General features: G+C 44.3%; 1 protein-coding gene across 1 annotated transcript; it reads left to right on the plus strand.

The window, feature by feature from the left end:
• Positions 1-18,683: 18,683 nt before the first annotated feature.
• LOC133156697 (uncharacterized) lies at positions 18,684-23,070 on the plus strand (the record flags this gene model as incomplete). Its single annotated transcript, XM_061282613.1, has 1 exon — positions 18,684-23,070. A coding segment is annotated over one exon (2,298 nt), but the record flags the coding sequence as incomplete, so codon positions are not given.
• Between the last annotated feature and the right edge of the window lie 4,078 nt (positions 23,071-27,148).

The following is a 27,148-nucleotide window of genomic DNA, read 5'->3' on the forward strand; positions in this document are numbered from 1 at the left end:
GGATAAAAAGTGGAAAGTCCTGCTCCATTCTGATTTTAAACAGATGACCTGACCATTCTACTAGAAAAGCTCATTAGAATCAAATGTGTTTGCCAATCGTCACAATGGAGATCATCTCTAGTCTCTTTAAAAGGTCCGTATTAGTATTTGCAATCAATGTAAACATTGATCTGAAAGGTTTGCAGATGTACAGTAAATGTATAGATTTGTAGGCCAGTTAACAATAAAGTCTTAACTCTTTGTCTGATCGATACACACTCTGACAACAGGAGGTGCACTGATGAGGCGTGCCGAGAGAAAGATTTGTTTGCCGAGGGCTTGATGACTACCGCTGGAGCGTACACGGGCCCATCTTGAGCCCATCTATGTGAACGCAGTCCTTAAGAGCCAAGCACTGCACTTATGTATGAGTTTCTGATATAGACCAAAATGACTCGCATCTATGATTCATTCACAGAGTACATCGGGATGCAAATAGCTCAGACGCCTATATGAGGATAGGGCACCAGAAAAACTGCTTTTCCTAGAAAACGCTTGATATTATTTCAAACTAAAGCCCACATCTCGAAAGATAAAAGGTTTGGACCCAGGCAGTGGTGTTGGAAACATTTCAGGACATTTGTGAGACAAAGAAAAAGACAGAGTACAGTCCTGAGAGAGCGAAAGCGAAAAAAATAAAATAAACGGAATTATATTTTTGCTAAATAAACAGGCAAATAAACAAATAATAATATACAATTATAAAAATGATCAAATTGTAATATTAAATAAATAAATAATATTGAAATAGACAAACAAACAAACAAACAAACAAACAAACAAACAAACAAACAGATAAATAAATAATAATAAATAAATGTGTCAGCCCAAGGCGCGGGGAGGATACGAGGGGCGGGACAGGTGCCAAGTGAGTGAGGTAGGAAGTCTCAAGCGGACTGGTGGTGAAAATAAAAATAGACTCAAACATGCAGAGGTCCCACTGCTTTCGTTTTCGCATGCACACGCACGCACGCGCGCGCACACACGCGCATGATGCAACAGTTTCACAGTCGCCACCTTCTTCCTAAACACTTGTGTGTGAGCATGTGAGACGAATGAATGCTGCAGGGATCCATCGCATATGACAAAGCTCTTACGACATGCACGATCCAGAAAAAAATCAGTTCAGCGCCCAAATGAGAGTTAAAGCAAACCAAATGGAAGAGTGAGCAATTCCCTTCTAATCCTCCACTCAAATACCCTTGAAAAATCTTTAGCCTAATTTAAATCTGCTACTTTTTTTGTCACATGACAAAGGGAGTTTCACGACTACAATACCGCTTGGCTCTGAGCCATCCAGTCAAAACAGCTTAATTGTGAGAGCCATCCAAATTGCGGCAAACTACACCAAACGCATTTTCATACGAGGGGGGGGGGGGGGGAGACCTAAAGAGAAGTCTGGTTAAGTGGAGGAAGATTGCCCGCAGTGATGATGAGCTGTTTATTTTCTTTTTCAGAAGGTTCGAGACACGAGGGATGAAAGAAGCTAGCATTCTGTCTGCATCAGTTGGCAGCGTTGTGCCTTCCAACACCCAGCTGTGTTTGTTTGAACTAAGACAGCAAGAGTCCACAAGCTCGCTCAATATTACACACATCATACTATCATTAGAAGAGTGATCATTTATCTGTTAAAATGTTATTGTATGTTAACTGGAATTAACTTGAAATCACATATTGGCACAATTTGCCACTGACAGCATCTGGGCTTTAGATAAGGCTAATGGCTAGTCACGATCAGACTCATTTATTTTATTTAAGCACTGCAATCATTGATTTTCACAACTACGCCAATTGGTCCCCTTGCCATTCTCCTCGTGAGACTCGCAACATCCAATCTGATCCCAAATAAAAAAAAATTGTACAATGGAGTCAATGGAGCTCCGAATGTGGTCGAGTCCTAGCTCATCCACGCTCACAGTTATGTCACGCACCAAACGGCAAAGAGCTCAGAGAAGAAGGCTCTGAATGCCAAGTAGCTGTTGCTGTTGAAATAGATGTTAGCAACACCAACACTGATTCGTTCAAATCCCAACAACGCAAAACCCGCAGCTCCACATGAATTTATTTGCCCTGCATTTAAATACTGTCAGCAATCATAAGGAGCTTTACAGTTACCAATGACGTTAAAACCAACCTCCAACTTCATAAATTATTATGAGCATACACACAAAAAAAAAAAAACAGGCATCTTAGTTCAAAGTTTTGCGCTGGTTGCCGAAGCGAAAACACCGAAAGCAAGATTTACTCAAAACGGCTTGTGTATTAACCTATGAATCAGAAGCAAAACTGCCACGGGTCTCCTCACGAGTGACACGTGAAGCTGCGGGCAAACATTCGCTTTTATGAAAGCTGACACCGTCGAAGAGTACACTCGGACAAAAATAAAGATTCACGATTGCTTTTCTTTAACGTTCCTCCTGTGTCAATACACAGTATAACCTCCATTAAAGGCATGCAACGTGCTCATGCAAATTACAATATGTTTACATTCTAATGACGAGTCCAGGGAATACATATAGGGCTCCTAAAAAAAAAGATCAAGGGAGCTTGTTAGTGGCCACAAAATGCTACAAGCAACACAAAATGCTGACTATCACCAGAAGTAAGATTTTTGTGAACTACATCCACACCTATTTGTCATCATTCAAATACAAACTCACATTTTTGTGCTCAAACTCAAGCGATTGAAAAGCTATACAATTTGATTTATTTGGCGCCCTCTTGTGGCATCCTGCAACCATGGACGTGTGTTGACGTGAGTTGAGAAGTTTCATTTAGACACAAGTTGTGCTTTGGCGCCTTCTTGTGTCATCTTGGTGCAGAGGAAATAAGTTGAGGAGCTTCATTTAGACAAAAGTAGTACTTTATAGCAAGTAATTAAAGTCTGAAATAAGAATGTGGATTCGAAAGGAGCGTTGGACAGGTTCAGAAGCAAGGAAGGAGAAAACATTTTCTTCAAACACAAATAAGCATAATGCTATCTTTACAAGGCCTTACATACTTATCTTGTATTGGACCTTTAGATTGTTACGCAAGTGTCTACAAGGATATTGTTGGCTAAAGTGCATGTTAACAAAAGAATCTGTCTGCCACAGCCAGACAATACATTGAAAAGAGATTTGTGCAACATGCCAATCACACTATTACTTAATGTAGGACACAGACCACAGAAAACTTTAACGGTGACGACATTATCACATGAAATGGCGACACCACAAATGACACCAGCAATTTGTCGAGGATAAATGGCTGCGCATTTATCACAGTTCCACTCGATTATCTCGAGCATGTAGCCCAAAGTGCTTAACGTGCCTTCACAACGCCGAAAGGCAGACACTAGTCGAACGACAAGGAGCTCAACCCACATTTCAACCCTCACACCTGGCCAAATTGTGACTCACTGACGTGAGAAGAAAGAACAACATCATCTCGCGTGTGCGCATGCGCCGGACCGGGTCGCGAGGGCAGCAGATCACCCGCCGCCTCATCCCGGACAGCCTCCGCTCTGTCGGGTTGCTGCTGCTGCTGCAATGTCACACGCTAGAAATAAGATCCATTTACAACAGAGCTCTCGGAGAGGGCCGCAGGGACCTCCAAAGAGCCGGGCCGCTCGACTCTCTCGCTTCGCAACAGGAAATCAGAAGCCATTCCCTGCTCCATTTCCTTCCAGGTGGAATATCTCATATAACACGTTTCAGTGAAGAAAATAAGAAGGGACAGTACGGCACTGAGATCATTACCCACCTGCTTCGTATACGCTATAATGGTGTAATCTAGTTACAATCCCATTACGGGCGTGTCTTTCATGCAAACATTATGTAGAGAAGCTTGTTGTCTGCACGGGGTGCTTGGATGTCGAGGCCTGCAATCTGTGCAACAATAAGTTTCACAGCAACACTGCTTGACTGTTGCTCTTGTAGGTCGTCGTAATCGCTAATGTGATGTGCGTCTCGTCTTCCCAGTTTACAATGAAGTTTTAATCATTTATTTTTTAGTCATTTAATATTTTAGTAGTTTATGTAGAGCATTTATGTATACACGGGCTTCAATTGAATTCCTACAACCAAAGCTAACACCCTTAGCATGCTAGCAACTGTTTTCACACCTTAGTGTAATGTTAGCGTGATTGGTATTCACATCCATGTTGGCATATTTAGCAAAATGTCCAGGCAAGAAGGCAACAAAGTCGGCATATATCTGCGTGGGACTGTGAGTATGAAAATAGGCTGGCAGTGGAGGACAATCGCGTTTAGCCTCGCAGGCTTTGACAATTTTGGTCACCGCGAGTCTCTAAATCTTCACTGACGTCCACCACCTACCGTGTAGTTTTTATTCATTTGTTTTTCGTTTCTATTCCCTAACATTAGTTGACATGAAACCGGATCGCGGTGCAAAAAAAAGTGACCGTACAATCGGAGAAAATATCAATGACAACTTTGATCGATCGACTTTGCCGCGACTTTCATCACATTAGCGTCGGCTAAAAAAAAAAATCTTTCCCGGTCAACCCGCAGTAGATTTTGGAGCCTCCAATGCGACATGGCGAGGGGGAAAGGCAGTTTTGGCAAGCAGCTCCGACTGACTGATAAGGGGTTGCCTCCCTTTTAATCAATCATATTTCATAGCACATAATCACAATGATGTGCCCTTACCAGAGGTCAGTGCGCTCAATCTTTGTTGTTGTCTAACCGAGGCTGTGTCAGCACACTTGGCTAATATCGTAACGGCTTCTGGGAATGAATTACAGTCTTGAAGCTGCTTTTTGGAAAGTGACGCAACAGGGGCCCCACGTTTCAGCTTCTGTAATAGTTTTTTATTCATTACTGTCTAACAAGCCAAATATTTCACTTCAATGAACATGCGCGCATCATTATTTTGGATTAGAGAAACGCGTAAATATTTGCACACATTGCTATTTCTTCAATAAATTGCTCTTTGAAGATTTAAATTCACAGCACACAGTGACATTTAAGCATCTCTGATTAGTAAAGCTTTTTGTAGAGCTTCTAATGTGGCTGGAAGCTAGTGTGTGTATGTGCGAGGAGGGTCGGCTGGTGTGTGTGTGTGTGTGCGTGTGTGCGTGGGTGGGTGCATACACTCACCAGCTTGCGTTGACACCAACCGCAGACGCCACAAAGAGCCACAAGCCAAACAGCACACACTGTCACTGCTAAGGAGACCAGGAACACACTGAGGGACACCGAGCCTGTGTGCACAAACACAAATTTCAAAACACTTTTTGGTGGAACTGATTTTTGATTTAATTATGTTTTTTTAAGTCAAGTAAATGTGCTGCAGCAAAAAACTGCTTTTTTTTTTCCATTCTGGGTAAAAGAGCTTGAGTCTGTGTATGCCCGTGCCTGTTGTGAGCGGTTCCATTTTTGCTCAAAACACGAGTTTTTTTGTTTCATTGAAACAAAAACAAGCATTTCCAGGGAGCTGATTTCACGCCACAGTAGCCCACCTTGCCAAACAAAGCTAAGTTGCGCCCGGCAGCGCCAGCTTTAATTGAAAAGGAGGCGAGCACTGCTGCCATTTTAACATTCTGTCATAAGCAAGTCGGGTAATACAATCTCATGGCTATCACTGACATCGCCCCCCCCCCCGTCCCTGCTCCTGCGCCCGAGCATTTCAATACCTTTCCAATAGAAGCTAAAGCCGGGCATCACTCAGAGCCACACGCATCACTGTCATGTGTCAGAGCTTGTTAAGTGACAGGCTGCAAGCAAAGAGAGGGAGTGGCCGAGGAGGCTGACAATACAACACAGCTCAGCTCATGATTAAAGGCTATCATGCCAGGGAGAAGAAAAATCATATCATCCACTTCTGCTCTTTTGTGTCTCCATGTGCGAGAGCGTGGCAAATGCACCTGAGTCACTCACGCTGCTTTTCAAAATGAGTGGATCCACCCCGGTGAGCTATTTAACCAGCTCAACGGCCTTTACTTGAGAGAACAAGGAACTAAAGCCTCATTGAGCTTTGATATTTGCACAGCGGGACGGAGATGCTAATGTATTCAAATGCGTCGAATCCCTTCCAACATTTCTTCGACCCAAATATACGCCGATAAGCAGGTGTCACCATGTATTTCCACACCGTTGAGTGACAACCACCCGCACTTTGCCTTCAATAAGTAGATTTGTTTTCTCCCCAGTCGCCGTCTCCTCGTCTCCCCCTGGCTTGTCAAGGCTGGCCTTTTCATCCCGTCATTTCTTTGTCTTCCTCTCCTTCCCACCTCCCAAGTGTCCTCCGGGAAAGAAGGAGCTCGACAAGGCCGACAAACTAGGAGGCAAACGCGTTTCATATGGAAAATAAGGAAGCGGATTGACATCGGCGTGCGCAGCCTTCCGGCTACGGCTTTGAGGTTAACGGCGCACCTGAGGTCGATTGAAGTCGGGATTTGGAGACACTAAACGACACCTTGATGATGACCTTGCACTCCATCTTCCTTCAAAATCAAGCCACAACACAAAAAAAATCTTTAACAAAGTTTGATGGAGATAAGTCTTCTCCAGTTATTATTTTGCACAATTTTATTACTTTCTTATAATAATCCCTCAGTTTTTCACCAAATTACGAGGCGGTTGTGCTGCAGCTAACTTATGGACTGCGTCCTAAACGTCTCAATCATCTCACCCGGCATCGTTTTATGTCCTGACATCAGCCTGGCCTCTTCTTGATTAATCTTGTAGCGATCGTAAAAATGTGGATTTAAACCTGGCGAGCGTGTTGCCCCTCTCACCCGCTAATATTTATCTGCACTCAAAGAGGTTCTTAATGGCAAACGCTACATTGTTGTCTTCTTTAGTAGGAGAAGGTTGAAGTGGGTTCAAGCTTACAGTCTGCGCTCCGTCTCCATTCAAAATGGGAGTCTTCACTCACGGGTCATTAAGAGTGAGTCCAGTACATGCACGACATCATCATGGCGACCTAAAGGTTCTTAAATAAAGAGAGCTAGCGCAAAGTGGAACAGTGATGGAGGCTTTTTTCTTGAAAAGTTTTAAGGCTGTTTGTGCTTTCCTCAAGGTCAAAGAAGGGTGATGTGGAGGAGACGTTTTTGATGACGTGTGTCAGTTAGCTGGAATAAAATGCGGCATCCAATCAGGATTACTATTTGTTGATGGATGCAAGCGTCCCGCTGCTTGGATTGATACAAAAAAATGACTTCATTTATGCAACTGAAAAAAAAAAAAGGGGGGAAGGAAATACGCCCCCTGAGAAGATATGCAAATTCTCAGCACTGGAGCACCAGCGCTGCCTCCTCCGCCTTCGATTGTATGTTTGTTCGGCGGCGGGATTACGCAAATACTACGAAGCTCATTTTCATAAAACCTGAACCAAGGGAGAACCTTCTTTTGAGGAGGAAATACGAGAAATACTTTCTATTATCACAAATTTCTTTTCAGACTACCCCAGCAACTATTGAAAAATCCCCTAGCAACAAAGTTAGCGCTACCTGTATTTTTAAAAACTGATCAAATCCATGCATTTAGTTCTCTTAACAACATCAATTATTTTCTGTCTGTGTACCCCAATTGAAAAACATTAAAATTCTGCTTGAGTTGAGCGGGCCCATTTGAATAATGCCTCCACAAAATGGTCTATGTAATTACGCAATGACATCATCACGCAATGACAATGTCGTCTCGCAATGTTTGGCAACAAGTAGACATGACTAACAACATCCCCTGTTAGTCTGCTTAATTCAATATTTTATGGGCGATGATAATGTCATACTGACGTTAATAGGGATGATATCAAATAGGTTAGCCCACGTTTAGTAGTCAAGTGATCATTCGCAGCTAGCCCTGAACAAAACATCACCATTATTCTAAACTCGGAGTGGGGGGGGGGGGGCATATATGGATTTGCTCACTGAGTAAATGTGACAGTAGAGTAGAAGAAGCCATTGAGCCGTTTGATCAGAAACTCTATAAGTCACAGCCCCGTTGGTCCTGACAGGCGCTTGTTTCCTTTAGATTTCAGCGGTCATTTATTTTACACGCACATAAAAAAGAAACCAAACGGCCGGACGTACAGTATACCAAGGTGACTTATGCACAGTTTCCGAAGGGATAAATAAAGTCACGCAAGAGGCGGCCGTTGGACAAAGATAGCGGAGGCAGGACTTCATCACAAATCTAGAATTTACGTAACACGCCGGTTGAAAGCGTAACAAGCTCTCGTACCTGTAGGTGATGTGGCCCATATGCGGGGAGTTAAACCACGCGGAAAGGGACCAGTTCTCAGGGGTAAGAGAAAGTGCTAATTGGACAGGCAGATCTCGAGCAGTGTCCAGTCAGCATGGCTGCCACAATGTAGAATGCAAAATATCGTTATGCTGTGAATGAGGTGGAAAGGAGAAATGTCTCACGGCCACTGCAGTCCATATGCCGTAGGGTAGGGTACACTTAAAAAAGATATAATGTAAAATATAGAATTTTTTTGAAATGTTTTACTTCCACATGCCAGAATCATTCACACAAGCCCCCCCCAAAAAATGTATAAAATGTCCCTTTGTAAGGAGTTTTGCCTTACAAGGCCACTTGCTGTTGGCTGAAAATGACATCACAGTGCCGAAGGGCAAAGCTTGTCAAGTCACATGACCAAATACAGAAAAAAGGTTAGCCGGCGCGGTCGCTAGCTAAGCCCTCGGCATTGTGAGGGCTTTTCCGTCGCATAACGAAATAGGACTGTCCATCATCTTCAACAACCATTGTCAGTGTTAATAATATCTTTCAATTTAACAAGCTATCACACTCAATGACCAGTTTTCAAATTGTGTGTTTTCAGGCTCTATATGCTAATAGCCAAAATGGCCATTTTTATTCCATTTCAATTCAAACTAACACATCACTTCCCTCATTATCTTTTTTTACCAGTAACAATTTTCTGCCTGCTGCTATTTCAGTAGTGGTCAGGTGTTGGTGTCTACTGTGGCGGATAATGCATGCACTCACAAAACACTATTTAGCCTGAATTTCAGACTCCTCCTGTCTGCCTTTGTGCTTTAATTAAATAGCGCATTTAAGAGGCTTTTGTCTGACAGTTATCGCGCAGCGTGATAGAGAGTCAAGCATTTAAATGCATTCAAGCTAAACAATTCTCCAGGTGCATAAAATAGATTTGAAGCTGTGAAATGCAGACAAAATGAGTAATAGCTACTTCCACGTGAATAATGTCATTGCGACTTCAAGAGCTGAGAGGACATTTCACACTGTGAGCGGGCCAGGCTTGGTGCGATGGCCACGCCAGGAGGATTTGAGGATGTTTTGTACTCATATGAGCATAAGAGCACTCACAAAGTGACGTTTGACGGATGATTGACTGCCGTCTACCCAATGCCCTTCATGGACACTCATGTTAGAATTGTGTGATGACAAATTTCACAGGCAATTTGATGTCATTTTTTATAACATTGTTGTATTTCTAGCTTAACATTTGTCAATCTATTATGTTGTATGTCAAATGTATACTTTGTGTTAAATTGTCGTCACTGCAAGTGTTTTAGATTTTATAGACATGTCATACATTTATATGCTACGAGGAAAGAAATTGAAATGAAACCCAAAGACATTTCCACAGTGTTTGGGTTTCATTAGCAAGTGAGTGTTGAGCAACAACATTCGATTGGTATTTTTCTTTCCACCATTTCACACTCGTAATGATGACTAGAAGGCTGCGTTTTCTTTTGTCATTATGCAGCAAAATGGTAATTAGGGGAACAAATAGGCACCTTGACGAGTTTGGAGTGGAGCTGGTCTTGGTCATTTATCAAACACTGAAACAAAAGGGCTCACGAATTGAGCATACAAGTGGTTGTTTTTCCTGTATCCAGGAGTCCATAAAATATGGAATGAGGCTGTAAAGCAGATGGTAAACTAATAGGTGGCGCTATGACCCCTAAATGTAGTACAAAACTAATTTATCCAGGATAATGCAACCAAACAAAAATTTAATATAAACTTGAGAAAACAAAAAAAGCTACAACAGGTGAGTGCAGACCTCAACCAACATGCATAGAAAAATATTACCGTAATTTCCGGACTATAAACCGCAACTTTTTTCCAAAATTTTGAACCCTGCGGCTTATAGTCAGGTGCGGCTTATATAAGGACTTTTTCCGTGGTTTTTGTGATGACTTGATCACTTTTATACACTGCGGTATCTTGAAGAAAAAAACAACAACAAAAATACTATTTTGAAACACTACTATGGCTGCTGCTTATTCTGGCTGTGTTGCTTGTGACTATTATGAGCTTTAGTAGGAATGCACGCGAGGTGACCTGCGTCAAAGGGCTCTAAACCCTTTCTCTGTCATGTGACTCAGAGATTACACAAAGCACATGGCGCTGTTTGGACCATCTGCATTGTATTAAAACCCAATCAATCAGCATTTAAATTCAATTCTTCTGACATTTTGCTCACCAAAAACAAGTTGTAATGAACGTGAACTTTTAATGCATTTTATTCAAATGTTAAGGTATGTTATTAAAACTTAAAAAAAGCTTTCTGTGTCCAGTCTTTCTTTGTTAATAACTCGCGTGCACACTTCCGTGTTGCTGCGGTACTACTGCTGCGTCACAGGCAATGTTTAGAAAGACATGTTAAAGTATGTTATTAAAACTTTAAAAAGGCTTTCTGTGAACTGTCTTTCTTTGTAAAAAAAACGCGTGAGCACGTGCGGCTTATAGTCCGGTGCGGCTTATATAAGAAAAAAAACTAAAATATCCCCGAATTTTAGCTGGTGCGGTTTATAGTCCGGTGCGGTTAATAGTCCGGAAATTACGGTAGTCATTATCTGAAATAGGGATTGACAACCGGTTGCCTTCTAGTGGTTTGTGGCGGTATTGCAGGTGGTCCGCGAAATCGGAAATGGAAAATAATCATAACATTTCTAAAAATAAATTTGATTCATTATTTAGACTCAATTTATTTTCCAGCTAATTTTGTAAATAATTTACCCATCCAAATGATGTCAAATGTAATCGAGATTCCCAAAATAGACATACAGATGAAAACAAATAGCCTGTATAGGTCTATCCTCCTTCGGTGCAAAATAAAATAATATTCCGCCAAAACAGTGGTCCAAGAGTTGCTTCTTAGTTATAACAGATAAAACCAGTAGAAAATCCTTATTCTAAAAAAATAACCTGTTGGAATGTTCCTTCAATATTTCCCTTCAGGAATAAGCTCATCTAAATGCAGACCAGGTAGTAGTGGAGCAGTTGTCAGGTGGAGAACACCTGCGGTTAAGAGCACCTGCCCCTGTAGGCTATATAAAGCGTAACGCGTGGCCTCATTTTCTGTCCTTGCATGCTCCCCGTGGTTCAGATGCAGCAGCCACCCGAGTTGCGAGAGGGCCGCCACCCACGTCCTGTCTGCTCTCAAATGAGGGAGAACTTCGGCGACGAGCTTGGCTGGAGTTGGATGGCAAAGACGTCATGTGACATATAGTGCCATCTTCTTATTAGCACCTCTGACACGGAATGAGAAAGCAACTGAGGAGATGTGAATACATGGGAAATAGGAAAAATGTATGTGCTTGCATGTGTTGAATGCAAGATGAAGTGAAGCGGGGCCAGAGCAGCGACTGATCCAAGCTCTTTTGGGACTGTAATGTGAATGAACAATCATTCCGTTGGTCACAATATATTTAAATACTATCCTATATATATGTACGTCAACGCGATTAAGTCATGTAGCGTTCAAACTCGAGAACTTCATTGGACCACTGAGTAAAAGCGACAAATCAAACAGTGTAGCTTGAGTGAATATTAAGATGGTCTGTGACTGAACGGGAAATAACACCCGCATCTATTTCTCTCCCTGGCATCTCTCATAAAGTCTTTATAAAGTATGCATGGTCTTGATCTATCACATAATCTATCAACGCCTAAACCGTGGAAAGACTAAATTAACAAGTCGGCTCGAAATAGATGGCTTTCATATGAAAACGGCAACATATTATACAAACAACAGCTCGCAGGGTGATTCGTTTTCCTGGCGGTAGGAAGGCCCGCCTTTGTGAAAGTTGCACTGATGAAAGATTACACTCATATATCCTGCACCAACTTCTTCTAATCCATCAAGACTTTCCATTAGATTCAGGATCATGATTATTGATTAAGCTTCTCACCGCTGCTGGATTCAAATCCCTTGCCATCCAAAACTTTCCTTGCCACTTTGCATCTCCTGAGTGTGACGACTTTTTTTGAAATACCGATGGAACTGAAGAAGCTTCTTCTGTTTAGTGGTCCCACAACTTTGGAATCCTATAGCGTCTTCACACGGTTACAAACAAGCCATTAGTCAACTGCCTCTCTCGTGCCCTTGACTTTATTGACTGGAATCCGCGAGGTGGCTCTTGGTACTCAGGAGGTCGACGAGTGTCCATCACTGTAATGAGTCTGTGAGCTGTAAACTAAGTCACCCATGACCAACATTGAATTACAGGTCTTATTTTGTAGTAGAAATAAATAAAACCAATAAAGGGATCGTATTGAACGGTTTTACTATCCTCTCCTGGTTTGTTTGTTAACCGTTTTTTCCTCAGCTCTTTAATATGTATAACAACACCTTTAACTCTCGGTGCAGTCATTGTCAAACTATATTATTTGCAGGAAGCACCGATGCTGCTGTGCCTCAAACGTTTTTTTCCACCTAGCACTTGCACACTACGTGCTAACTGCAATAGCGCCTAAGCTAATGATTCTCAGTGCGCGTTTACAAAATTGGGAGTGCCACTCACCATTTGCACTACAGTTTTAATTTGACCCGAAGAGCATTTGCCGCAGTGTTCAAGTCCTCGGACAGCAATTTCAGAATGCTTAAGCTAACGCCAGTTCCCCTTTTCTTATCGAGATCATTGGGGGGAAGAGTCTAGCCTTGTTTCCACCCTGGAGCTCAGACTGCATATTCATCAGTGTGCGTGAAAGCACTTGAGTCCTTATAGAGTCAAGTACAAGGGGATGCTTCGATTTCGCACATAACATGATAGCGTGTTCAATTTATGGATGAGTTTACCTTCAGAATCAGGTCAAACAGTACATATACAATGATGCTGTAGCCCCAATTAACTACCACACTGCCACTGTATTTCACTTGTTATTTTCTATTTATCTTGTAATGTATTTCCAAACAAATCTCTAAATTCACTTTACAATCTTAATTTTGTTCAAACTCCTCGATCACAGGATGGCCCTTTCAGCCATTCCTTTTTTCTATTCCTGTAATAGAAATATATGTTTTCTTTCTACTTAAATTACAAAGAAGATTGCTGTTATCCACATGCATCATTAACTAAAAGCAGAAAGCCATATGCTCCCTTTCCCAAGATAGGCTGACTTCTCTAAGTAAAACACTTTTTATTTTCGGTCCGAGTATCAACAGCGCATTGGTGAAATTTCTACACTGCTCCTCATCAAGCTATCTTAAAAAAGCAGGCGGAGGTAAACATGCTCTAATCCATTAGCTATACTTTTGTATATATTAAATTTAGCTAACACTATCCCCTTACCTTCACCTCATGCGAACACACAAAGGTTTGCATTCATTTAGTAAAGCATATTTGTTACACTTTTATTCAGTCACCCACACGAAAGCAAGCCTTCCTTTTAGTTGTGTTGTCCATGCGTATGATCTCTCACCCGCACACACTAATAAACATGTTATTAGCGCTCGAGCTAGCATAAACACGGTGACATGCGAGGGCGACGTGTGTGCTTAGTGATGTTAAGACCTCCGAAAAGTGGTGAGACAAGTCAAGCGGGGAGCGGTGGAAGCAGGCCTTCGCTATAATGCTATTGAGGAGCAATTATATGCACACGGGCCGAGAGCTACCGTGCGCCCACATCATCAGCTCGCTGCCGGGCACATAAACTAAGACAAAGCGGTCTCTTGTGCTCCAGATGTACTATGTGGGTGGCATTATAAAATCTAATCCGAGTCGATTGTATTTACCTAAGCATACGGAGCTGCCGGATGCGGTATCTCTGTTTGTATATACGCGTGTGCTTACGTGTGTGTGTGCGCCGGTGAGCGTTAGCCTCTATGTTCAATTTTCCTCTCTCCTCATCAAACTCCACTATCCTCTCTCCTTCAAAAGTGGCAAAACAATTATTGAGAGTGTAATTAAAGTATTGGCAGGACAAGTGCAACAGTAATTGAATGACAGCTAAATGACAGCGAGCCACACCGCGCACTTTTCATTTTTGTGTTTTTTGAGTGCCTTAACTAGTCGTGAGAGAATTCACAGACAATATTCTCACATGCATCAGAAGGCAGATGGGATGCGCTCACCATGAATGAGTAATGCTACCTGGGGCTGTTCACCTGCACTTTTTACATTCAATTAAATTCTGCTTGTATACGATTATTTTATGACCTGTCTAGAGGAGCTAATAAAAAACCAAAACATTCATCACTGAGCTAGATGGTGAACCCAATCAAAGTCATTTTCCTTAAGACTCCATTAAAAGCCATTAAAACTCTGACCTCAAGCTACCTGATGTCACTCATTACAGTCTTCTTTTTCTAAATGTTCTGTAAACCTGTTTTATTGTTTTGTCTAATCTCTCCTAATGTGGTGAAACATTTAAAAACTGCAAAGTCCATTTCCATCTTTTAGCAGGCATATCCATGCAGTTCTCATGCACATCTTGTTTTACTTTTTATTATGCTAAATGCATTATGCATTAGAATATAGTAGAACTCCCTATGAAGGTGAAAACAGAGACCTGACATTTAGTTGGAAAATCAAAATGGACGCTCGGATATCAGCGCAGCGTGTTTGAACAGGCACCGTTGTTGCTGAAAGATACAGTCAAATCCTCCTGTCGTCACGCAAATTGGATTCCAACCAACATTTTTGTCAACAAAGTAGTGCACTCAGATGTGTTTATCAATAATCAGTTCCACACAATCGATTATGACGCCCATCCCAAGATAAAACGCGACTTCAAACATTGTCTCTGCAGTTGGTTAACATTCTAGGAAGGCAACTGTTCGACCTCGTCATGGATCATTCCAAATTCTTTGAGGAAATTGCGTCCAATTCTCTAAAGGGAAATGTGCTTTTGGGAGTTTGCAAACATATTTTAAGGTTGTGTTAAACTTATAATCATATTAATATCTAGTATTGGAGTGCTCGTGTGGATTGGTGGGGCCGAGGAATGTGCAGGCAAACTGTATGAACTTGTTTTCTCGGAAGTGTTGTGTATAGTTCTAGACAGGGAGTACCGGACGAGATAATCTCAAGGTCGGTGAGCTACGAGAACAACGAGCAACTATATGAAACCAGACTTCGAGGGGAAAACCAAACCGTCTGACCTCAGCGACACCTGGACGGGGAGGAGATGGCCATCCACCAATCATCTCACAATATTTTGCATGCTTTAATATTCATATTGTGTTTCTTTAAAACTGGGCAACCCGGAAGAATGTGTCGTCTTTGGTGGTCACAAAAACGCACGAGTTTTAGTGTGAGGGACCCGGGACCCAGGCCTGTATTAGTGCGCTTTGTCAGGAATAAATAATTGGTAAATTTGGTCTAATTGATCTACTGGTCTTCTCTTTGACAGAACGAACTCGCAAAATTGTTAGGTGCGCCAGTGTGTGGATTAGGACATTGCAATTTATGTGTTAAGTGTTGATCACAATTTGGAGTCAGATCAATAGCTAAAATCCGTATCCTAACAGTTTCTTGGTGACCCCGTACGTGATGTCAAGAGAAGGGTAATTGACAAACTCGTGGTCTGTGTCCAAGTCATCGGACAGTTAGTCTGGGACAGCTGTCTCCCGGTCGGCGTACCGTTTGAATAAGGAATAAGCGCACAACGTTGAGCTGGTACGACGTCTCCTAAACCCTGAGCTCATCAATGATAAGGTAAGCAGAATACCTGTTACTATATGTCGAAATTCTGCAAATTGAAAGAGGAAATTTAAGAGGAGACTGTCGTTCAGATCAAATAAGGTGTGCATGAAGTGAATATACATACGGTGAATAAGTTTGGAACTTACGTGTGTAACGTGTACGGTAAAGTCAGGGACTTACGCGTACTACGGATAGGTCAGGGACCTAGTGCTTCGTCGTGGCGGACAAGGGTACGGTGACGATCGTATTCAGATAGCTGGGGTTAATAAAGAGATCCCCGAGGGGAAGTGAGGCCTCCTCAAAAAATATCCGGTGGTAACAGTTCCTCCTGTGAGAGACCAGACCGCTAAAATATCCAAAATGTGCAACCAAATTGGGGGGAGTGTGTGTGTGATGAGAGGAATGAATGGAGTGAGATTGAGAGGAATGTATGCTGGAAGTGCAAATTGTGAGCTACATGAGAGATGGATTCGAATCCCTTTGTCTGTGTGTTCTGTGTATGTGCGTAATCTCTGTAAAAGTTTGTGTCAGTCTATCGTCGTTCGTCTGAGCTCTGCGCGAGCACTTTGTGTATTGGCGTGCGTGCCGTGCGGATGCGTGTGTGTATGTGCGGTTGTGTGCGCGCTCGCTGTGTGTGCGTTTATGTGTACATGTGTGGTTGCGGGCGTGTGAGGAGGAAGAAGATGATGTTGTGATGCAACAGAGAAAAATGTTGGAGTGCGCGAATCAGGACAGTAGAAAGAAGTGCAGCCAGGGAGAGAGAGAGACACGGAGAAAATATAATTTGCGGAGTGGTCAGGGACAGATGACACAGGCCGAGGTGCAGAAAAATGAATTGATGTGTCCGCTGGTGACCACATCGGGCGGTCAGCACTACGAGCCCATGGTGCTCCGTGATGTGACCGCGATGATGGAAAAGATGCCCCCACTTCACAGAGGAGGCAAGGTGTGGCTGAACAAATTTTTAGCTCTGATGAGTGGGCAGAGCTGTACACTCGGTGACATGCGCCAGATGTTGGCAGGAGCATGCTCTCTAGTGCAATTGCAGGCAATTGAGGAAGCAGCAGGCACAGCGAGGCTGGGGAGGGAGGTGCCCTTGCCACAAGTAGCAGCGCCCCTGTTTGAAAACATTAAATTGACTTTCCCACAACCCACCGATCTGGCCCCCACTATGTTTCCTTATGATGTGAAAATGTCACCTGCACAACATTATGTAACATGTGTGGAAAGTTGGATTGAAACCACAGGTCGACATCCAGCTCTCACGCACGAGGCAGAGGTGCTCTTCCGAACGGCGCTGCTGGATGGACTTCCGCCAGATGTGAAGAAGCAGCTAATGTCAGATCCTGACATTCTGGTTTGTGCCGAAGAACGATTTAAACGTCATCTTTTGCATCACTGCAGAATGTTCACTGAGTCACAAGCTAAAGTTGAAAACGAGACAGATGCATTATCTAAACAGTTGTTGAAATTACAGTTGGCAAAAATGCATGGTGAAGCTAAACAGTCTAAATCACAAAAAAAGGAAATGCAAATGTCACAGGCTCCTCAGGTGGTGGGGCGCGGAAGGGGCCAGTTCCGGGGCGGATACAGAGGCCGGGGAGGGAGTGCACCTGCTTACCCGGGGAGGGCAACATACAAGCCCCATTCAACAAATGCATGTTTCATCTGCGGCGAAACCGATCACTGGGCAAGAGGATGTCCACAGTATCGACCACGCGGAGCCACCCACCCAGCCGAAGGCCCGCCATACCAACCCGGAGCGCCGATGCAACAGGCAGGAACAGCTCCACCCGGTGGACGGCCCTGGCAACAGCCACAAACGCACGGAGGTCAGTACTACCAACATGATGATCTCTGGTGTGGACAATTTGAATAGGGCTGCCCGGGGAGCCAGGAAAGCAGTGGCCCGGCGGAGCCAATGCTTCATGTGACAGTGGAAGGAAAACCTGTGAAGATGCTGGTGGACACGGGAGCAACTTATTCATCAATAAACACTGCCCTTCCTGTATCCTCACTGTCAAAGAAAACAACGACTTTAGTCGGCTTCTCGGGACAACCACGTACTCTGCCTTTCACCAAACCACTTGAAACTGTGATCACCCGAACAGGGTGTAGACTGTGGCACAAATACATCCATTCCACAGACACTCCGATCAATTTGATGGGAAGGGACTTGCTGTCAGCCGTTCAAGCCAGAATTCTGTGTGGGCCAGAGGGAGTGATTATTCAATTTCCAGATGGCATCAGCATCCAGTGCTCACAGCAGCTACAACAACATGGTCAGTGGCTGATGGCGCCCCTACCGGCAGAAGCAGAAACTGCAACCATCTACTGGGCCAGGCTGGAGCCAGAGACCCCTGCTGGTGGCGGTGTGTTCTCGACCTACCTACTGTGGAAGCCCTGGATCTGCTCACTGGCGCCATACCACCCACCTGTTGATCCTTTGCATTGCACGCTATATTATGACCGAAAAAGTGATGATGTTTATCGGGATTTGTTTGAAGAAATTGAAGGGCACATGTGGGATTTAACTTCATCATGCATTTTGATTGGTAAAGAGGGAGTTGCAGCAGCTCCTGAATTAACACCAGAACAAATGCAGTGGTTCAAAATGACAGAAAAAGGGGTACCACACATTTCACTAGCTCTTGCCCCAGGTCATGAAGCCAGAGAATTGGGCTCAATGGTCAAACATTTGTTGCTGCAAACCGACTGGCGGAAGACACACATCCCTAATTTGTACTGGTTAGAGTCTCAGAAAGCTTAACATTACATACCCTGTTTTGCCGACAAAACTGGTGTCCTCCGAGCCCTGATCCGCGAACAGGGGGCCAGGAATCTCAAGGCTTGCCTGGTCTGGACACCGGAGGCTACCGAGGTCTTTGTGTCACTGGTGCAGGAGCTGGCCTCTGCTGCGACCTTGGCCACTCCTGACTACACTCTGCCCTTCCATCTAGATGTCTCTATTTCAGGGAAAGTTGTGAATGGAGCTCTGTACCAGAAAATGCAGCATGGACGTGCAGTGTTGATGTATTGCAGCGTCCCCTTGGACAACATTGAGCAACGACAACCCGATTGTTCCAGGTATGCGGCTGGCCTGGCGAAGGTCTTACTCAAAACAGCCCACACGGTCATGGGGCATCCAGTCTATGTGTTAACTGATCATGCGGTCTCCTCGTTTGTCGCATCGGCGGCATTCACGTTGACTCCGCTGCGACAAACACGATTGTTGAAAATATTGACTGCCCCAAATGTCAACTATGTCCATTCCGGTGTGAACATGGCCGATCAATTGTTGGTGGGACCCCATGAGTGTGCATCAAAGGTCCAGACGGTGACGAAAGTCCGACCTGACCTCTATTCCACTCCGCTCGGGCACGGTCGGGTGGCGTTTACAGATGGCTGCTGTTGGAGAGACAGGATGGGCTCCCTCCATGCGGCCGCGGCGGCGGTCGAGTGGAGGGATGGCTCCTTCCAGCCTCTTAAAGTGATGAAGCTCAACACCCACCCATCAGCCCAGGCGGCGGAAGTCTTTGCTCTGGTGTTAGCTTTGCGACAATGCAAGGGGGAGGCCGTGACCATCTATTCTGACTCCGCTTATGCGGTGTCGGCGGCTTTGATCGATCTGGTAGGGTGGCTACAGAATGGGTTCACGACGGCCAGAGGCTCGGAGATTGCGCACAAGGATTTGATGTTGCAGTTGTTTGAGGCGTTGAAGTACCCGAGCGAGGTGGCCATTGTCAAAGTGCCTGGTCACTCCAAAGCTGACACTTTAGTGGCTAGGGGGAATCGAGCGGCTGATGAATTGGCCAAGCAGACGGCCGGGTACGGCGGGGCAGAGGACATGATGGTGTCCCGCGGTCCACTAATTGTGGACGGGGAGCACCCCGACTCCTGTTTGCCTCTGTCACTCTCGCATGCCGATCTGTGTGCCGCCCAGGGTGCCACCTCCCCGGAACAAAAATCGGTTTGGCTGGCAGCAAAGGCTGTCAAACGATCAGATGGCTTGTGGGTAGGACCCAAAGGACAGCCAGCTCTTCCGGAGGGAAGGCTGATGTCGGAGATCCTGACACAGGCTCACACACCTTCCCATGTGGGTCCCCATGCCATGATGATCCATCTTCGAAGTTGGTGGCATCCCAAACTCTCGGATGTGGTCTGGAAATTCGTTGCAGATTGTGAGTCTTGCCAGACGTTCAATGCACGCCCTACGTTGAAACCAAAGCCCGGCCTGTTTCAGCCGGCCCCGTGGCCGGGGGCAGAGGTGATCATTGATTTTACCGACATGAGTACAAGAGTGAATGGGAAACGCTTTTTGCTTGTGATGGTTGACGCTTACTCAGGCTGGCCTGAGGCATATCCGTGCTCGAAAGAAGATTCTACTGCTGTGATCAAGGCTTTGATCACCCATTACATCCCCACGCATGGTTTCCCGGCCCTGATCCGCTCTGACAATGGTACACACTTTAACAACAAAGCCTTGGCCAAGGTAGAATCAATTTTGGGGTTGAAGCATCGATTCGGCTGTGTCTACCATCCTCAGAGTCAGGGCGGAGTTGAACGTATGAATCGAACACTGAAGGAGAAATTAGCCAAAATTATGGCTCAAACGACAATGAATTGGCTCCAAGCGCTCCCGCTTGCCTTGTTGTCTGTGCGGCAATCCGTTAACAGGCGCACTGGATTCGCACCATTTGAATTGATGACGGGTCGTCTAATGCCGGGACCAGCAACGACGCTCGTCCCACCAGAGGATGTTACGGTACCAAATTTGTCTCATGCAGCATACTGGTCCTATTTGTCTGCTTTGGTGTCCAGTGTTTCTGCACAGATTGGAGAGAAATCCGCTGCGGCTGCGGCGGAGGAAGGCGTGTCAGCGGAGAAACAGCTCACGCCGTACGTGTACGTCCGAGTCATCTCTAGAAAGTGGACGGACCCCCGGTGGAAGGGCCCCTTTCGTGTCTTGGCCAGGACGTCTCACGCGGCCCAGCTCGACTTCAAAGGACGCCGGTGGTATCACTACTCACAACTCCGTCCGGCCCCAGAGTTTGTTCCGTCAGGATGAAGGTATTCCTGTTTGGCCGTGTCCCGGACCCGGCCAAAAGGGGGGGAACAGAAGGAACAATACGGAAAAGGAAAGGTTTTTGGGAATTTTCAGAATTATTTTTAGTAGGAGTGCTATGTGTGAGTTGTCTTTTTGTGTGGGCATTGATGACAATTGATGAGACCATCCAGCAGAAAACGTCCCAAATTCAAAATTCACCCACCAACAAACAATACCGATGCAGAGGAAAAGTAGTCTATGAAGCTGAGGTGAACACAACAGAAGAGCTCTCACGAGAGGAACAGGAAGGTTTGAGACAGAGATGTGACAGCAAAAATTGGCAAACGTATGTCACGTTGTCTAATTGGACAGAGACCAACCAAACCTTACATGACAAATTGGAAAAGTACCAGAGAAGGGTGTGGAGGAACCAAATTCAACAAGTAAAGAGAGTATTGGATTTAGCCCCACCCGATAGAGAAGGGACATGTATTTACCAATGTAAAGAAGATGGACAGTTTGTTGTTGCTTCGTGTCATGGGAAAAAAGAAAGCCCATTTTTGACAACCATGTGACTCAACAAAATATGACATGTTTAAAGTTAAACGGAACCGGCATAAGTATTGGGACAATAGATCCCACATGGTGCAAAGTCAATTTGTCACTGAATGTAACCTCTCCTCTCTCTCGTGCAGACATCTGGTTGTGGTGTGGTGATGACAAATTATATGATCGCTTGCCGAAGAACGCATCAGGTATCTGTGCCCTCGTGTCTTTGATAATGCCTGTGGTGGTTGTCCCCATTGAAATACAGAATCTCAATTGGGACCTGGAGTTCCCACTGGCGGAGCTCCTGAAGCGAGCCAAAAGAGACGTTTTGCCCCCGTGGTTGAACGACGACGATCCAACATATATTGACGCTATAGGAGTGCCCCGGGGTGTACCAGATGAGTATAAACTCGCTAATCAAGTGGCTTCGGGATTCGAAAGTATCTTCCTATGGATCACCCCCAATAAAAATGTAGACCGCATTAATTACGTTCATTACAATGTCCAACGACTGGGTAATTATACAGCTGAATCATTCGCCGCAGTTCATGAACAATTGGCTGCAACGTCGTTAATGGCGTTCCAAAATAGAATTGCGTTGGACATGTTATTGGCTAAGGAACATGGTGTATGTGGAATGTTTGGTGACGCATGTTGTACTTTTATCCCAAACAACACGGCACCAGGGGGCCGACTGACCAGGGCGTTGGAAGGACTAAGGACACTGAACAAAAAGATGAAAGATCATTCAGGTGTACACACCGATATTTGGTATGATTGGATGAAAGCGTTTGGAAACTGGAAAGGGCTCATCATGTCTGTGCTTGTTGCTGTGGCTATTTTCACTACAATCATGATATTATGCGGTTGTTGTTGTATTCCATGTATTAGATCACTCACTGTCCGGTTGATCGAGAAAACCGTTGGCCCGTTGCCACCGATGGGGCAATATGTCCTGTTGACTCAACATGAGCCGCAGGGGGAAGGAAGGATCGACACCACGCTGGTGGCTGTTTGCTAGGGTAACGGGTGATGACCTCATAAATGAGGTCATGAGAGGGAATAAAGGGAAATGTGCTTTTGGGAGTTTGCAAACATATTTTAAGGTTGTGTTAAACTTATAATCATATTAATATCTAGTATTGGAGTGCTCGTGTGGATTGGTGGGGCCGAGGAATGTGCAGGCAAACTGTATGAACTTGTTTTCTCGGAAGTGTTGTGTATAGTTCTAGACAGGGAGTACCGGACGAGATAATCTCAAGGTCGGTGAGCTACGAGAACAACGAGCAACTATATGAAACCAGACTTCGAGGGGAAAACCAAACCGTCTGACCTCAGCGACACCTGGACGGGGAGGAGATGGCCATCCACCAATCATCTCACAATATTTTGCATGCTTTAATATTCATATTGTGTTTCTTTAAAACTGGGCAACCCGGAAGAATGTGTCGTCTTTGGTGGTCACAAAAACGCACGAGTTTTAGTGTGAGGGACCCGGGACCCAGGCCTGTATTAGTGCGCTTTGTCAGGAATAAATAATTGGTAAATTTGGTCTAATTGATCTACTGGTCTTCTCTTTGACAGAACGAACTCGCAAAATTGTTAGGTGCGCCAGTGTGTGGATTAGGACATTGCAATTTATGTGTTAAGTGTTGATCACAATTTGGAGTCAGATCAATAGCTAAAATCCGTATCCTAACACTCGTAAGTTAGTCGTCAACTTGATTAGGACAATTTACTACTAAATTCTTGAGCGGAAACTTGTCAAAGCAGAATTGGCAGCTGGCCCAAAGTGGGAGGAGCTGTGCAAGCGTTCAAGTGGGGCAGCTAAGTGAAGGAGCGTTGAAAGGTGTAATCGTTGTGATCCTCTCTTTGTATGAGAAACAGCCTGCTTCCTAACTATACTTTACATCGTCGAGAGTACACCAGAAGAAGAGAGTAACTTCACAACGAATGGCATTAGATTTGTTCAGGGGCTGTTGCTCAAATGAGACGGAAGGGACAATCCTATTTCCCCGGTGGCTACCTTTTTTTCCCCAGGTGACCTCTCATCTATCAGAGGCGACCCTCCACAATGGTGCCGCTGATCTCGTCCCCTTAAGCCAAGTGAAGGGAAAAGCTCTGGGGAAGAGACTACATTGGTTTAGAGGCACCTGGTTTTAGACTCCTTCTGGACAGGCGGCACCAAAAATAACCCTCATTAGCATCAGCCAGTGTCAATGCAAGGGCATATCAAAGTAATGAAATACATCCCATAACCTCCGCTGCCAGTGTTGCGAAGTAACAAAGTAGAAAGTCTTAGAAGATTTTTTTTTAGGATTTTTTTCCCAATGACCTTTCACCTTTACACACTTGACTGACTGATTGAGATCTCGGGGATTTATAGGGCGGGAAGGAGAACTGAGAGAGTAGCAACAAGGATAACTGCAATAGCTTCAGAGGAGCATCCATGGCCTCATTTAAGAAATTTGTTTGATGTGGTCAACGCTCAGAATAACTCTTGGGAAATACTTCGAAAAGTGTGCTAGCCCCAAAACACACCAGCTTCTGGTGTTCAAAAAGTTCTCCATCTAATCTGAAATAATATTCATTATATATTTTTTCTAGTCGTCCTCGTTAGCTTATTTAGCTAGTTTTGTTAGTACTTTGAAATTCGGGCATTCAAAGTCACATGTTGATTTTATCTCAGTGATGATCCGTTGACGTATCGCCTATCTTAAAATCCAAGGAACACTATTATGACACCATTTAAAATACAGGCTAGTCTCTAAAATGAAGTTTTTGTTTTAGCCCGCAGCAAGCGCTATATAAATACAATTTGCTCTCCATAAGGGTCCCCCACCGCCGCTGTCTGCTGCTTGACTGCCCATTGATGTGTTTGCTTGTAGAACTGTCAACAATTTACAGCGGCGTAACACCCAGCAGACTGAGACTTATTGACGACGCGCAGCTGCCGACTCTCTTCAGGATGGAATCGCTGGCTCATGGGAAATATAGTTTTCTTCGTGTGGCTTTCAGTCTGCCAAATCACAGACTGGAAGTTTCCCTTTGCATTAAACTCAATTATACATCGCCGAGGGACAGATTGGCAGCTTTAATTCTGACTCACAAGTATATTAATCAACGGCAACTCTGGCGCTAGCATACTTGCGGAGTGGCGTATGAGAATGGCTGCATTATCTGCATTAGCTGAAGAGACGTCACGGTTTGTCACATCAATGGAGACAGCGGCGCAATGGAATAGAAGAATGAATGACAGGTCTGGGTGACACGCAGTCAGTGCACTTCAGACGCCGTCGCCTGACAAATCATAGTAAATGTGTGAGTTAGGTAACTACCGTGGGCATAGCTGAGGTGGGAGAATAAAAGGAGTGAGGATAAACTGAAGCAGAGAGAAGTGATTGAGGTTATTAGAAGCAATCAGAAAATGACCCCACATGCAGATACATAATTTATTACAGCTATTTTTCTTTTATTTTGGTTTGATTTTTCAGAAAAGAAGCCAAATCGGCAAACCAGAAAAACAAGTCTCTAAAGAGAGAAGGACGTTTAAGGCATCACCTTGCCTGTGACAAAATCCTCATATCCCTCATTCCAAACATTGCCACAAGTTGCCTTCATTCAACCATTTGCGGATGACCATGAGAATTTAAAACTGACATTGAAGCAAGACTAACCTGTGAAAGGCAGCATAATGCCACGACAATAAAAAAAATAAAAAAAAGCTGTTAGCTTTTCAAGTCACTAAATCGGAATCTACGAAGAAAAACAAGCTTGACTGCTGCCGAAGAACTCCTTTCAACTTCTGGCTACATCCGGCCAACTAACAAGCAAATTCAAATGTATCGTAAGTAATGGTCTTGTTTTTCCATTGTTTTGTTTTTTTCTTCTTCTCATTTTACTCGCAGCTCTGTTGAGAGCTCGCCGCAGTGCCCAGGGCAGACGCATGCTAAATTGCCACAAAGCAAACTCGTTGGTAGCACGCACATTATTTATTGCGATTGGATTGGGGGGAAAACAAAGAGGCAGAACTAACCTGATCAAAGTTGATTTATTGACTGTCTTCAGGAGACCTATAGCTCCTTTCACGTGTCACGGCCCAGATGGAGCAAGCCCGGAGTAACGAATGCTAAGAGGCAGCCTCTCAGCCCCGTCTCGATGAGGTTTGTTAAATTACCGAAAGGACAAACGGGGCGCTTGAGCTATTTGTATGCAACCTGACCTTTAGGACGATTGAGGTGCTCTCCGGAGCACAAACCGATCCAGGAAAGCTTCACAACAAAACGACAACAATACAATCGACGTTGCCTTCTCTTCTCTTTGAATTAGGTTTCATTTGTTTGCTGGGATATTTCAAATCAATTTTTAGTGTCAACAATGATTGATAGGGCCATGAAGGAAAAGTGCATTTGGGATATGAAATAATGACATTCAATACGCCCAAGGAGAAATTCTGATACAAGAACAAGTATAGCTCAAATATTTTCTTGTGTTTTTGTTCTTCCTTGTTAATTATCCACAAAAACATTTTTTTTTACTGGACTGTTTGTTTGGTTTTGCTCTTTATTTTGTTCTATCTTTCATGTCTATGAATGAGTCCGACGTGAAAAATAATACAAAAATATTTTTAAAAATCCCATCTAAGCTATGCTAATGAGCGCGGTGATATCAATCACAACACTGAAACAAATATCAGATCAGTGATTTCATCCGTGTGACAAAAACACACCACTCTGCTTTAAACATCAGTTAATGGCTCCGTTTTGCCATAAATCCCCAGCAATTATCTAACGGCTATGTGTGTGTGGAGTGCTTGCCATCGCATCATTTCAAAAGACTAATTGATGCAAAAACGAAATGTAAAACAGGATGTGTGTGTGTGCCTGCCTGTTCTACCGTGCACAGCCTCTGCTATTCTAGGCACCTCGAGGGGATTCTTCACAGTCCTGGAGGTTTGGACCTAAGATAACGGGGTGGGGGTGTGTTCAAGAGGAGTCCACAAGGGACCCTGGTACACACGTGTGCATGGACTGGTAAAATGACAAGTGTCACTTCCAAAGCATTTCTAGGGGATTACTGTTTGCTTGAATGGTTGGGTGGTCACAAACAAATGATGTAATAATCTTGGTGGGGAGGGGACTGGAGCATCTCCTCCATCTGGTCCAGTTAGATTATGCAAACCTTTTCTCAAAACACAGCGACTAAAATAGGTTTAGACGGATCGGAGGAAGGGGGGGAAAAAACATTAAGGAGGACTGCTTACGTGTCCTACCTAGAGGCTACGTAAGCTGCGGGTTGACAGGCCGCATCGTGGGGAAGGGGCGAGGAGTCCACACGTCTGCTTGGCTGCATCGGCGACTTAAAGAGGACGATGATGATGGCAAGCAGGCCAACGGTTGCTTACGGCTTTTCACCGTGCGGCCCAAAAAACAACGAGGCAGGACTTTCTCAGTTGCTGACATCTCCGATTTCCCCTTTATAGAACATTTCTGCATGTTGAAGCAGGTTAGAGCCGCTTCGATCGACGGCAGTGTTCGCTCCCACAAAGCGCAAACACCCCTTTTTGCCTACGGCGGCTTGCGAAAATTCCCAAAGTAAGAAAACGCCACCTAAGTACCAAATGATTAAGCGTTTGCTGT

The sequence above is a fragment of the Syngnathus typhle genome, linkage group LG7 (genome assembly GCF_033458585.1).
Source record: "Syngnathus typhle isolate RoL2023-S1 ecotype Sweden linkage group LG7, RoL_Styp_1.0, whole genome shotgun sequence".
NCBI lineage: Eukaryota > Metazoa > Chordata > Actinopteri > Syngnathiformes > Syngnathidae > Syngnathus > Syngnathus typhle.